The sequence below is a fragment of the Piliocolobus tephrosceles genome, chromosome 5 (genome assembly GCF_002776525.5).
Source record: "Piliocolobus tephrosceles isolate RC106 chromosome 5, ASM277652v3, whole genome shotgun sequence".
NCBI classification, from domain to species: Eukaryota; Metazoa; Chordata; class Mammalia; order Primates; family Cercopithecidae; genus Piliocolobus; species Piliocolobus tephrosceles.
This window is the reverse complement of record NC_045438.1, coordinates 132,468,518-132,483,210: the sequence shown is the minus strand read 5'-3', so window position 1 is coordinate 132,483,210 and position 14,693 is coordinate 132,468,518. Positions and strand designations below refer to the sequence as shown.

Genomic DNA, 14,693 nt, shown 5'->3' with positions numbered 1-14,693 from the left:
AAAAATCGGCCGGACGCGGTGGCTCAAGCCTGTAATCCCAGCACTTTGGGAGGCCGAGACGGGCGGATCACGAGGTCAGGAGATCAAGACCATCCTGGCTAACATGGCGAAACCCCGTCTCTACTAAAAATACAAAAAACTAGCTGGGCGCCTGTAGTCCCAGCTACTCGGGAGGCTGAGGCAGGAGAATGGTGTGAACCCGGGAGTCGGAGCTTGCAGTGAGCTGAGATCCGGCCACTGCAGTCCAGCCTGGGCGGCAGAGTGAGACTCCGTCGAAAGAAAGAAAGAGAGAGAGAGAGAGAGGGAGGGAGGGAGGGAGAGAGGGAGGGAGGGAGGGAGGGAGGAAGGAAGGAAAGAAATCAACAAAAGCTTTGCCATATTTAGAATCAATTATTTTCAGAAAAAGGGATCACTAGGTCAAAGGGTTTACCTAATGTTACATCAGAAGCATTTTCCTTGTTGCCACACGTCTTTGTGACTGTCTTTTTTAGCAGTTGTATAATATTCCATCATAGCTGTACAGAAAAATGTGCTTGATCATTCCTTTGAGTTTCCAAATGTTTGTGATTATGAGTAATTCTGTGGTAAACTTTTTGTGTATGTAGCTTTAAAAAATACTCTGTGAGTGAGATTAAGGGGTTGGATGAGATTTTCTTCCTAGGAGGTGTCCACTTATTTTTCCCTTCTTCAAAATTCCTTCCTGCTTCCCAAGCTTCCCTTATCCTGTCTCTACTTTCTCCTGGGTCCTTTCTCCCAACAAGGGGGGCGGACAGGCTGGACAGATAGGAGAGCAGGATGGAGAAAACCTGGGCTCTAGAGGCAAGTAGCTCTAGGTCCCCACCTCACCCATAAGCTGTGTGACCTCCGGATAATAGCTTCCCCTCTCTAAGGCCTGGTTTTCTAACCTATGAAAAAGGGGGTTTAGATCCTAGCTCCTGACACCTACTAACTGTGTGATCTTGAGCAGGTAATTAATCTCCTGGGGCCTCAGTTTCCTCATCTGTAAAAGGGGCCTAATCATGGAACCTTATGGTTTTATTTTGAAGATTAAAGGAGCGAAGCCACAAGACCTTAGCACAATGCTCAAATAAATGGTAGCTCTCATGAGAAGTGCTGAGTCCTAGCCACGGTCAGTCCAGCCTACTGCTGGGTGAAACCTGATGGTGGCACTTCAGGAATCCGCCCCCAAAATTGAACCAGTATATGGATGGGGGCAGGTTTCATCAATGGCCCTGGAATCACTCCAAGTAGGAACAGATACAACTCCTAAGGGAGAAATGGTCTCGTGCTGACTACCAACTATTTTTGCTTCCTCTTCCAATTTGCCAGTATACGGCATGGCTTTTTCAGCATAGATTTCACCTCCACCACCTCAGTCCTCTTGGATTTGGTGGGAGTGGATTTTTCTCCCTGCATCAGATGTGAACAGGAACTACTGACACATACTGAGAAATTGCAGTTGGTCTCCAGAGCCACACTCTTATCCCTTCCTGCCATCTGGGAACAGAAAATGGGAGTCCACCCGGCCTCCCTCAGGCTGCTTTCTGGGTGGGGGGTCACCTGCAGTACGAAACTACACCCCAAAAGGTGTCACCCTCCACTCCTCAGCTCACATTCTCACAATCTCTTTCTCCTCCCTCCCAAGGGAGGAGAATTGCCAGGCAAGCCACTCTCTCTACACTCGGCCCATCCTGGCAGCGGCCCTCTGCCAAAGGGAAGGGCAGTGCACGCTGGCGTGCTTGAAAAGCCGCATTCCCCACACAGATGTATGAACGTGGGTGCTGAGTGAGGTTGGAGCTCAGAGGATGCCATGTCTAAAATATCCATCCGGCATTCAGGCATGCCTGGCCAAACCTCTCTTCCGCCTTCCTCCCCGACTCCCTTCTTCCCTCTCACAGTTTGGTAAGTGTCTCCCTCTCTGTACATACACACACCCCTGTGAAACCATCACCACAATTAAGATAGTGAATAATTCGTCATCCCCAAAATTTCCTCATGCCCTTTCATGATCCCTCCCACCTTCCCTCACCCCCTGCCATTCCCAAGCAACTCCAATCTGCTTTCTGCCATCACAGATTAATTCACTACAATGTGAACTCTTTTTTTAAAATCTGAATTCTTTCACTCTGCATAATTATTCTGAGATTCATCCATGTTGTTGAATGTATAAATAGTTTGTTCCTTTTCACATTCCGTGCCACTGTATGAATGTACCACAGCTCACCTACCAAAAGAGTTGAGTATACCACTGTATGCATATGCCATAGCCCATTTACCCATTCCCCTGTTGATGGACATTTAGATCATTTCCAGATTTGGGCTACTATGGTTAAAGCTGCTGTGAACGCTCATACATGAGTCTTGGTGTGGACATATGCTTTCATTTCTCTTGGGTAAATACCTAGAAATGGAATGGCGGGATTGCGTGGTACATGCATGTTTAACATACATCCACAAATATTTTAATTGTGGTAAAAAAAACACGTAACAAATTTTAAGCACGCAGTTCAGTTGTGTTAACTACGTTCGTATTGTTGTGCAGCAGATCTCTAGAACGTTTTCATCTTGCAAAACTGAACCTATACACACATTGATCAACAACTCCCCCTTTTGTCTTCCTCCAGCCCCCAGCAACCACCATTCTACTTTCTGTGCTGATGATTTTGACTACACTAGGTACCTCATATAAATGGAATCATGTGGTATTTGTCGTTTTGTGACTGGCTTATCTCACCTAACATAATGGCCTCAAGGTTCATCCATGTTGCAGCTGTAGCATGTGACAGGATTTTCTTCCTTTTTTGAGACGGAGTCTCCCTCTGTTGCCCAGGCAGTGGCACGATCTTGGCTCATTGCAACCTCCGCCTCCTGGGTTCAAGCAATTCTCCGGTCTCAGCTTCCTGAGTACCTGAGACTACAGGCATGCCACCATGCCCGGCTAATTTTTGTGTTTTTAGTAGAGATGGGGTTTCACCATTTGGCCAGGATGGTCTCGATCTCCTGACCTCATGATCCGTCTGCCTTGGCCTCCCAAAGTGCTATGATTACAAGCGTGAGCCCCCGCGCCCGGCTGATTTTCTTCCTTTTTAAAGCTAAACATATTCCACGTTTTCTTTGTCCATCCATCTGACAAAGGACACTGGGGTTGCTTCCATCTTTCGGCTGTTGTGGATAATGCTGCAGTGCCCAGGGATGTATACATGTCTCTTCCAGATCCTATTTCAATTCTTTTGGATATATAACCAGAATAGATGTTTGACTTTTTAATAAACTGCCAAATGGTTTCCCAAAGCAGTTGTACCATGTTTCATTTCTACCAGCAGTGGATGAGCGTTCCCATTCCTCCAAAACTTTTGATCTTTTTAATTAACACTCAGAATTTTTCATTTTAGCCCTTCTAAGAGGTGCATGTCAGTAACATATTGTGGTTTTAGTCTGCATTCCCCTAATGACTAATGACTTTGAGCATCTTTTCATTTGCCTGTTTGCCTGCCATAGATCTTCTTTGGTGAAGCATTCGTTCCACTCTTTTGCACATTTCTCACCTAGACTTTTAATAAGCTTTGTGTTTTTAGGGTAGTTTTAGATTTACGGATAACCTGTGAAAATAATACAGGGTGTTTGTCTCACATCTGTTAGACGTTACAGAATGGTACATACATACCATGGTATTCAGTCCAGTACATTTGTTACAACTTATGAACCAATTTTGATATATTTTTAAGTAAAAGCCATTGCTTATTCAGATTTTCTTAGTTTTTACCTAATTCCTTTTTCTGTTCCAGGATCCCTCACCCAGGGATCACATTACATTTCGTTGTCACATCTCCTAGGGTTCCTCTTGCCTATAACAGTTTCTCAGACTTTTCTTATTCTTTTTTTTTTTTTTTTTTTTTTTATTTTGAGACAGTGTCTCATTCTGTCGCCCAGGCTGGAATACAGTGGCGCGATCTCAGCTCACTGCAAGCTCTGCCTCCTGGGTTCACGCCATTTTCCTGCCTCAGCCTCCCAAGTAGCTGGGACTACAGGCGTCCGCCACCACACCCGGCTAATTTTTTGTATTTTTAGTAGAGACAGGGTTTCACCACGTTAGCCAGGATGGTCTCGATTTCCTGACCTCGTGATCCACCCGCCTCGGCCTCCCAAAGTGCTGGGATTACAGAGACTTTTCTTATTCTTGACGACCTTGACGGAGTTGACTATCGGTCAGGTATTTTGTAGAATGTCCCTCAGTTGGGGTTTGTCTGATGTTTTTCTCATAATTAGGCTGGGGTTGTGAATTCTGGGGAGGAGACCACAGAGGTAAGGTGCCATTCACATCGCATTACCTCACGGGCACATGCTGCCAACATGACGTATCCCTGCTGATGTTGACCGTGACCGCCTGACTGAGGTAGCGTCCATTGGGTTTCTCCATTGTAAAGTACTCTTTCTCCCTCTGTCCTTACTGCAGTCTTTGGAAGAAAGTCACTGTGCACAGCTCATACTTAAGGAGTGAGAAGTTATGCTCTACTCCCTAAAGGGTCAAGTATCTACACAAATTATTTAGAATTCTTCTGCAGGGGAGCTTTCTCTCTTCTCCCTGATTTACTTACTTAGGTAATCATATGTTTGTATCAGTATGGACTCACGGTTATGTTATACTTTGGGTTATTATTCAATACTACTTTATTTTTTTCCTCAAATTGTTCCAGCTTTGGCCATCGAGAGCCCTTTCAGTTGGCTCTTTTACACATTTTAAAAACTGAATTGTTTGTTTTCTTATTTAAGGGCTGTTGTGTGGTCTAGATAAATGCCCCTCCCCCACCCATCGTTTTTGAGACAGGGTCTCACTCTGTCACCCAAGCTGGAGAGTAGTGGCGCGATCATGGCTCACTGAAGCTTCAGCTTCCCAGACTCAAGCAACCCTTTTACCTTTCTTAATGAGTCTTACAACCACAGTGACCTTCTCAGAACCAGCCTCAGCTGGTTGCCTCCCCTGCCTAAAAGTCGTGCTACAATAATGCTTGCCATGAAAACCAAGGATCTTAGCTGCTGCCTACAGCCCTGACATGGTCTGGCCCCTGCCGCCTCCTCAGCCTCCTCCCCCAGCACGGTCCCCTCACCCCACGCTGACCTTTCAGGCCCCCCACCACCTAGTGTGTCCTCAAACTTTGTGGCCTTTGTGTGTGCTGTTCCCTCTGCTGAAACACCCTCAGCACCCCGCCCTGACCATCCTGGGCCACGTGCCCTTCAGATCTCTGCTCACTGCCAGTCCCTCAGATGACCTGCCCTCTCTCACAGCACCATGCTCCTCTCTTCCTGCACTTGTCTCAGTTGAAACTCTAGATGATTTGGGTGGACAACGCCTGCTCTGCCACACTACACCATGAGTGCCAGGAACCATCACATTTGTTTTCACTCACTATAAATGCAAGTAAGTACAGAAAGACCTTTGAAAAGCACTGATCCTGTTTAGGAAAATAACTCAAGAAACCATTTTCACAAAAGCCATGCTGCTGCCTGGGCTGAGTAACACCCCATGCTGTTGTTTCTCCTAGATGCTGTTTATCTTAATTCTCCCTCCAAGAGAGTGATTTTCCCCCGGGTGGAAGTGTACTGCCAGATAGAACTCGCCCTTGGCAATGAGTGCCCTGAACGCAGTCAACCAAGCCTTCAAGCACAGCAGGCCAGTCTGGAAGGAGCCCCACGACCTCACACGGAGTGGGTTCCCAAAGGGGATGGAAGGGGCGGCCATAGTCCGCCTGTGTCCCCACCTGTGCAGACACTTGAATCCACACGCGAGAAACCTGTTTCAGCACCAGTCTCTCCACTTGAGCAGCCACCTGCACAGCCACTGGCCTCTTCAATGCCACTTTCTCCAACTAGCATGCCACCTGTATCATTCTCAGCTGTGCACAAGCCACCCAGTTCCACACCTGGCTCATCACTGCCCACCACACCACCTGGACTGTCACCTGTGTCACCTCAGCAGCAGGTACAACCATCTGGATCACCACTCAGATCCCTACACTCTCAGGCACCCACTTCACCCAGGCCATCCCTGGGGCCTTCAACTGTGGGGACACCTCAAACTCCGCCCCGAGGTTTTTTTTCAGCCTTCCCTGCTCAGCCACCTGTGGAGGAACTAGGCCCAGAACAGCCCCAAGGTATGGACCCTTCTGGCTTCTTACTGCTTTCTCATTCCTGGAGCCCCTCGGCAAGAGAGCAAGGATACCAGGGCCGATAACTGCTTCTTTAGGGGTGCATGGATGAAGTTAGCAGTGAGCTTTAGCGTCTCTGTCCATTATGAGGACAGTCCGCCACAAGGGGGCAGTATAAAGGACATTGGTTCATTCCTTTGGTGCAGTGCTTCTCAAAGTGTGGTCCCCCCGCCGGCAGCAAAAGCATCACCTGGAAACTTGTTAGAAATTATAATCCTCAGGTCCTATTGCAGACCTACCAAATCACCAGCTTTGGAGGTGGGGCCCACCTGTCTTTTTTACAAGCTCTCCAGGTGATTTTTTTGCCTGCTCACATTTGAGACCGCTGGGCCAGTAGATTTTTGCTGTGAAACCTGCTGTGCTGGGCAATGCTACTCAGAGAGTGGTCCGCAGACCAATCCAGCCCTCAACTGTATGTTACTAGCCCACCACGGAGTGAATGCAGAAATTAAGAGTAATCATTTAGAAACGTTTATAGCACTAAGGTATTGCCACAACATCCTGGAGCTTGACCATTTTTTACTAATTCATTTGCATTGTATTTCACAAAAGTACGAGTTTGTTATAGACTACAAAGAAATGTTTTAAAAACTGGTCCCTTACTACTACAGATGGTTTCAGAAGCACCACTATATAGGCTGCAAAGATAAACCGTTCTGAATCCCTTACTCAGGAAATCTCCCTTTCAGCAGAGGAGATAACACGGATACTAACCTCAAAAATACAGTCGGGGCTGCGTGTGGTTACTCACACCTGTAATCCCAGCACTTTGGAAGGCCAGGTTGGGTGGATCACCTGAGGACAGGAGTTCAAGACCAGCCTGATCAACATGGTGAAACCCCATCTCTACTAAATACAAAAATTAACTGGGCATGGTGGTGCATGCCTGTAATCCCAGCTACTTGGGAGGCTGAGGTAGGATAATCACTTGAACCCAGGAGCTGGAGGTTGCAGGGAGCCGAGATTGCTCCATTGCACTCCAGCCTGGCCAACAAGAGTGAAACTCCATTAAAACAAACAAATAAACAAACAAAACAGAAGTAGTACGTACTATATAACTAACAAAAACACAGTGTTGGAGGGTATTCGTAGAGAATAAGACCACTTCTCTCTGGGGGAGTATGAAAAGCTTCTTGGAGGCGACAGGTGAGTTTAAATGGGCAGGATTTTGAACATCATGGTTTGTGGGACATATGGGATGGAGTAGAAAGAGCATTTCCGATTTTGTTTATTTAAGATGCTCAGTTGCAGTGCAGGGATGTGCAGGGTACTTTCAAGGTATTTTAGGAAGGAGAGGACATGTGTGTGGCCACCATGGATGGTCTGGGTGGGGACAGAGGGACAGAGACCCAGATGAGGGACTGAAGCCAGACTGTAGGGTGCTCATGGTCCTCAGCCAAACTTTCAGAGCTATTATAGTAAACGTCACAGATTGGCAATGTCTCCTCCTCTGGGAATTAGCCCCAAGTTGGCAGAGATGCCCTTTCTTTGGAACAGGTTTACTTTGACTCTTTTAATGAGACAGAAACAAAAGGCCATTAAGAAAATTAGGCTGTGGCTCATGCCTTTGAGAGGCAGAGGCGGGCAAATCACTTTCAGTCAGGAGTTCGAGACCAGCCTAGCCAACGTGGTGAAACCCCATCTCTACTAAAAAACAAAAAATTAGTGGGGCATGGTGGCAGGTACCTGCAGTCCCAGCTACTCAAGAGGCTGAGGCAGGAGAATCACTTGAACCAGGGAGGCAGAGGTGGCAGCGAGTAGAGATCTTGCCACTGCATTCCAGCCTGGGCGACAGAGTGAGACTCCGTCTCAGGAAAAAAAAAAAAAAAAAAAAAAAAGTCAGAAAATTGGTCACAGTGTTTTACCTGCTCTCTTATTTCCTGTTGAATGCAAAACATTTGTTTTACATGAATCATACCTGTGCATGAAGGTGGCCATGTTCAGGTACCTGAGCAATCCTGGGCCCCAAGTTGGCATCCTCACTCATATTGGGGGTGGATAGAGGGCATATATAGTCTAGTGATTCTCCACTGGGAGTGATTTTGTCTCCAGGAGACATTTAGCAATGTCTGCAGACATTTTGGTTGTCACTTAGTGGTTAGAGGCTGGGGACACTGAAAAATACCCTGTAATTCACAGAACAGCCTCTGTACAAAGCGCTAACTCTTAGTGTCAATAGCATGTACTGAGATTGAGAAACCATGTTATAGCCTACAACTGAGCCTCCACGGGGACATCCTAGGCCATCTATGCGAGTCAGACAGAGCTGAGGCGCCCTAGAGCAAGCTTATCCAACACGCGGCCCAGGACGGCTCTGAATGCACCAGTCTGTAAAAAATTCATAAACTTTCTTAAAACATTATGAGATTTTTTTGGATTTTTTTTTTTTTTTTTTTTTTTTTTTTAGCTCATCAGCTATCATTACTGTTGATGTATCTTCTGTGTGGCCCAGGACAATTCTTCCAGTGTGGCCCAGGGAAGCCGAAAGACTGGACACCCCTGTCCTAGAGTGTAGTAGTATCAGTCATTTAATGATGGCCATTGGTGGCGTTGGGGAACAAGAAAATTGCGAAAAGCCCTAGGAAAATCCAAAAACAGAAGGACAAGCCTCATTGTGAATAGATTTGGGAGAGTTAGGGACATACAACAGGCCTCTAACAAAATAACTTCAGAGGAACCTCCATATACTTTATATTACTTTTATTTATATATAATACATAATTACATATTAACCTTCATATATTATGTACCCCCATACTCATTAGAAACATGCAGAGAGCTCACTTAAGAGCAATGGTTGTGAAACTATTAATACTCTGTTCTAAGAAACAAGGAAAAAGCATTACATGAAGCATGTGATGGAAAGTCCAGCCCTCTCCAGGGGATTTTCCTGAAAACCTTCCCTAACACACTGCTTTCTGCGAGGGAGCTATTTTTTTCTTTTCCTTCTTCTTCTTTTTTTTTTTTTTTTGAGACAGTATCTCACTCCCAGCTCACTACACTCTCAACCTTTGGGGCTCAGGTGAGTCTCCTGCCTCAGCCTCCCACGTAGCTGGGATTACAGGCATGCACCACCACACCCAGCTAATTTTTGTATTTTTAGTAGAGACAGGGTTTCACCATGTTGGCCAGGCTGGTCTCGAACTCCTGGCCTCAAGTGATCCACCCATCTTTGCCTCCCAAAGTGCCGGATTATAGGTGTGAGCCGCTGCACCTTCCCCTGGGAGTGGTTTCTGATGTTCCACCAAGGGTCCGAGTCAGCCCCTCCACAGATGCCGCAGGCCTGCATCTCAGTCAAGTCTCACAACATGACTCTGGTTGTAAAGATGAGAATTTGAGGACAAGAGAGTTCTTTGCTGTTTTTAAACCTTCTCATGTACTTACTATTGCTATTTCAAAAATGACTCCATATCCCCCCTCCCCATCTCACTCCTGTTTCCTATATTTTTACTTCTATCTGTAGCTCCTCTTGTCTCTTCAAATCCAAAAAGCGCCATGCCTCTGGTTCATGTGAAGGAAACCGTCAGCAAGCCTTGTATCATGTAAGTTTCTCCTTCGTGGAGCACGCTCTTTCCTTTGGGCGGGAGAAGGGAGCCCGGCTAAGCCATATCTTCCACAACCTTAGCTGCCCCAGGAACCCTGGGATCCTTTTCTGGTGTGTGTGATTGTGTGATTACAAGTCCACCCCTTTACGTCTCACAAAGCCGCCTTCTCTTGTTCAGTGAGGGCAGTGTGTGGGAAGGAGCCTGTCCGTGTTGATGTCATTCTCTTCTCCTACACACTGGGAATGCTCCTTCTCTGAGTGCGGTGTGAGAATGCGCAGCCCCCTGCCCTCGTATTTTATTCTCCAGTGATACCACCGTTCAAGAAGGCCTGCAGGCATCCTACCTCCCAGCCTTAGGCAGCTCCTGCATGGCATGAATTAAGGATCTCTATCAAAGGCCTTCCTTACTCAAACTATTTTCTATTAGCCTCATAATGACCTGATAGTCCTAGACTGTAGACTGTCCCCAGAAAATCTTTTTTATTATGCACATCAAGTGTCTGGGTTGTGCGACATACACTCCATTGTATCTTTGCAATAACTATGAGAGGGCCTGGGGTTCTGCATTTTTTTTTAAATATCCCTGAGGATCACATTACCCAGGCTCCTTTGCTGGCTGAATGACGTTTGTACTGGCAGTGGGGGAGGCACCGCAGGAGATCAGAAATTGGGTCGAGGGTATTTCTCCCCACAACCCCAGCCCCCCTCTCATCCCTCCCTGCCTTGGGACCACTCTGGCAATGGCTGGGTTTCTCCATGACCACAGCTGCAGGTATTGAGAGAGCAGGGCCTGAGGCATTCTTGCTTTTAATGTTTGCACTCTCTCTCACATCAAGCGTATTAAAATTTACCTGCCTCCCACATTAAGTATAATTTTAATCATAAAACTTTTTGAAAGAGTTTGTATGCATTTAACAATTTTGAGCTTAGGCATAAGTTATGCATTTTGTTCACATAATTTAAACCTTTTTGCATTTACATATAGCTGTATAAAAGTCTGAGTTTCAGTTGACTCATGGGCATGATGTTACTTAGATAAATATTCATTGATTATATTTTTAAAAGTTTGCTGGGAAATCCAATGCTTAGCCAGGGTTGAGAACCACAGCATGGGTGTGTCCACTTGCGGAGCTGAGCAGGCCCGGATGTTGCAGGGCCCAGGCCAGGCCCATAATGAACCACTTAATCTCTTTGCCTAGGGAGAGCCCTGCTGAAGACTCAAACTGGGTGAATAAGGTCTTCAAGAAGAACAAACAAAAGACAAGTGGCACCAGAAAAGGTTTCCCAAGACATCCGCGATCCAAAAAACCAAGCAGCAAAGTGCAGTGAGCATGACTAATGTTCCTTAAGTCCCACGGACAGGAGCAGCTTTGGGAACTGTGTTCAGGGAGATTCTGAGGAATGGAGGGGAGAGTAGGGGAGTAGTGGAGGGGTGGGAGATTGGGCTTTGGAACAGACACATCCGACATAAAATTCCTGCTCTGCCACGACTCTACTCAGGGATCATGGTTGGGACACTTGCTCTCCCTGAGCCTCCATTTCCTGTAAAATGGGGATGATACCACTTCACAAAGTTGTGAGAGTTTAATGTGATCAACGATGTAAATTGCCTCATAGAATGCAGAATGTGTAATAGCTCACAATAAGTAGATATTATGTTTACATAATTCCCAGAGGTTAGCTGGTTGCCTCTCTGCTTCTGAAGAGATGCTACTTAAAAAACAAAACTAGACAGGCCAGTCATGGTGGCTCTAAGCCTCACCTAAACTAAGTTTTAATTTTTTTTACTGAGTCATCATATTTTAATTAAAGGCTCATGCAGGTATACAAACACACTCCCAAATTCAAATGACAGCCTCAAATTCAAACCAAGCCAGGTATTATTTACAATTATTTCATTGGGTTATCAATGTATTCTCTGAATTGGCCAGGCATGGTGGCATGTGCCTGTAGTCCCAGCTATTTGGGAGGCTGAGGCAGGAGGATTGCTTGAGCCTGGGAGTTGGAATCTGGCCTGGACAACACAGTATTCTCTGAATGGAACAGACCCACACTGCTATTTAAATTGCTTCAAGTCTTTGTTGGTCAGAAAAACCTCTAATCATTCTGAGCAACATCCTTCCTGGTTGTTCTTGTCCCAAGTGGGGTCCCTGGATGGGCACAGGGATTTATCAGACAGACAAGGGTCAGAGGCTCACCTGGTGGCCAAAGACCCACCTCGAAGCCTAAGCAATGCACTTGGTGAGTGGTGGGAAGCAGTATGGTAGGAGGAGATTCTCAGAGCTGCCGCAGGAAGTGGAACAAACCACATGTTCTTTCTGGATGACAGGTAGGTAAGGGACCGTGCAGGACGGCAGCTAGAGGTCCCTGGCTTCATGGGATCAACAATCCCAGCCTGGGATTCTTCTCACTCGTTCTTGATCTCCAGCCCCAACGCTTTCCTGACCTTTGAGTGTCCTTATCTCTGTCTCTAGAAGCTCATGGTCAAGTTCGGCCGTGGGAAGCCAGGCAGGTCTGCGGTGGGTGTGGGGAGCCTCTCTGGGGCTAGGAGCACTATCTGGAAGCCAAGCCCAGGCTCCAGTTCCTTGATTCCAGGGCCAGCTCTCTTCCCACTGCAGCAGAGAAGCAGGTACTGTAAAATTCAGCAAGAGCCACTTTGGTCGGCAAACCTTCTGGGAATGAAGGTGCTTTACAAAGAAACAGGCTGTGATAGAAACAAACAAGACAACATTCATAAACTGCGGGAAGCACTGTTGTCACTGGGTCTCACCTCCTGCACCAGGCAGGTGGTTGTCTGCTGCGTTCCTTCACAGAACAGATGATGAGCCTGCCTGGAGGTGGCAATTTACCAACTGATGGTCTTAAGCAATTCCAAAGACTGGGGTAAGGGGTAGAAAAGAGAAGCTCAAAAATGTTAGGGATTCAGGAAGAGGAGACACTTGCTCATTTCCTCCCAAACTACAACTATTGTCACATCCATGGGCTAGTCCTGTGCAAACTTCTAGTCCCCAGCTGATATCCCTGCTGACAAGCAGAGACAGGCTAGAACAAAAGCTAAAGTGTAGATGTTCCATACACTAATCTGTGTTGTTTTTTAATCCGAGGTCGAAATTCATACTCTGATGCAAATTGTATTAGTCAGTTATTGCTGCTATTATAACGTTGTATAACAAACAATCCCCCAAATCTCAGTGGATTACAAGGACAAACATTTGTGTTTCTCTTTCATGGGCCTATGTGTTGGCTGGGATAGCTGTATTTAGGCTGCAGGCTGGGTTAAGTCTGCTCCAGGCCCCTTTCATTCTAGGACCAGCAGTGGTGCCAGCCTTGCTCTTCTCCTGGAGCAGGGGTGGGTGTACGTATCAGGCTAGCTTTCCTCTGCTAGCCTTGGCTCTCCTCCAGTAAGAGTTCAGTGGTCATCTGACTCTGGATTGTGTCACTGGCCTCAAAGTGAAGAGACAGACTGAGAAATTGAGAGGCTGCCTACAGGCTACAAGTGGAGAAGGAGGACCCCATCTTGCCCCCAAATCCTCCTAATTCCTACCAAGTCTGTGAGATGCCACAAGTTTCCACCATAAGAGATCCTTTTCTTTGAGTTTCTATGGAATTTCCCCCATTACAATGTGAGTGTAATAATAACAGCTACAGCTTACATAGTACTTATGTGCCCAGCACCATGGCACAGAGAGGTTAAGTAATATGCCCAAAGTCACATAGTTGGTAGGTGGCAAAGCCAGGACCCCAATCCAGGTTGTCTGTCACCAGTGTCCTGATGTTCCAACTCAGTGATACAGCCTACGAGGGTGGTAGGAGCACTGGAGAGGGAGTCAGAACTCACGGAGGTTAGCACTGGTTTCTCCATTCTGGCAAGTTACTTAGTGGGAATTTCAGTTTCTCTCTATAACATCAGCCCTGCCTTCAACCCATGGTTATTTGGGACTTAAATGAGAGGCTGAATGTGGAAGCGTCCTGTGTAATTCTGGTAACAAAGACATGTCAGGACCTTATGACCAGTGCCCAGGCCTGTATGGGACATTTGGGAGGGTCCCGGGCAGTGTGTAGACTGGGGCACCAAGACAAAGGAGCAGAGAGAGGGTATCTGAATGCGTGGTTCCTCCTAGGAGCTTTTAGGAATGCAGATTCTTGGGCTCACCCTGCACTGCTGAATAAGAAACAGGGCTGTGGCCCAGCAGTGTGTATTGTGCATGGTCCACCAGATGACTGATGCACACTGGAGTTTGAGAACCACTGGATTACTATGGAAGAGAAGCACAGAGGAGAGGCAGCTAATTCACTCTGTTAGCTTGGGGATCTCAGGGAACCTGGTGGAGGTGTGGAAGAGGAGCAGAAGTTAGTCAGACTGAGGATGGGGGTGTGGGAAGGTAATCCAGGCACATGGGATGGCCCAGAACAAGGAAATAGTCTATGCAAGCAGTTAACTGCAGTTGCAAGGATGGAGGTAGCGGAGAGGCCTGGAAGTGAACTTGGAGATGTGGTGGAAGGTAGGTCAGGCTGGCTTGAATGACCAGCTAATGAGGCTGGACTTCCCATGTGGCACTGGGGCGTCATTGCAGGGTGTAAGCAACAGAATGATAGATTTGAAATTTATGGAGATTTGAAAATTATCCAGGAATGCACAAGTCCACATCCTAGCGTTTTTCTGGGCTCTGCAAGTGTTTTCCTCCATTTTCCTAGAGAGGGCAAGTTACTTGCCCAAACTCACACAGCAGGTGGAGGTAGGGCTTGGAAATGAGGCCTTCTGATTCTCCCTTTTGTCTCTCTTCTTTTCACCTGTTCTTCCTCGGCTTCTCCTATCCAGGTCTGCTCCCTGCCCACTCCACTTCCCTCTGCTCTCCACTTCTGAGACAGTTTGGCTCACCTACAGACCTCATCCCAGCCGGATCCAGGAATGCAGCTGCCCTGAGGTGTGGAATTCCTTAGGATGA

At 46.8% G+C, this 14,693-nt stretch overlaps 1 protein-coding gene across 2 annotated transcripts in view; it reads left to right on the top strand.

The window, feature by feature from the left end:
* The window catches only part of PNPLA1 (patatin like phospholipase domain containing 1), a 46,136-nt gene extending 31,443 nt beyond the window's left edge, over positions 1-14,693 (top strand). The window contains exons 6-9 of one of the 2 annotated variants that reach the window (XM_023212471.2): positions 5,541-6,149; positions 9,661-9,745; positions 10,947-11,072; positions 14,567-14,693. In XM_023212471.2, coding sequence (XP_023068239.2) covers positions 5,541-6,149; positions 9,661-9,745; positions 10,947-11,072; positions 14,567-14,693 — 947 coding nt within the window. Of the gene's footprint in view, positions 1-5,540; positions 6,150-9,660; positions 9,746-10,946; positions 11,077-14,566 lie in introns of those variants that run through there. The other variant, XM_023212472.1, reaches the window with a different exon arrangement.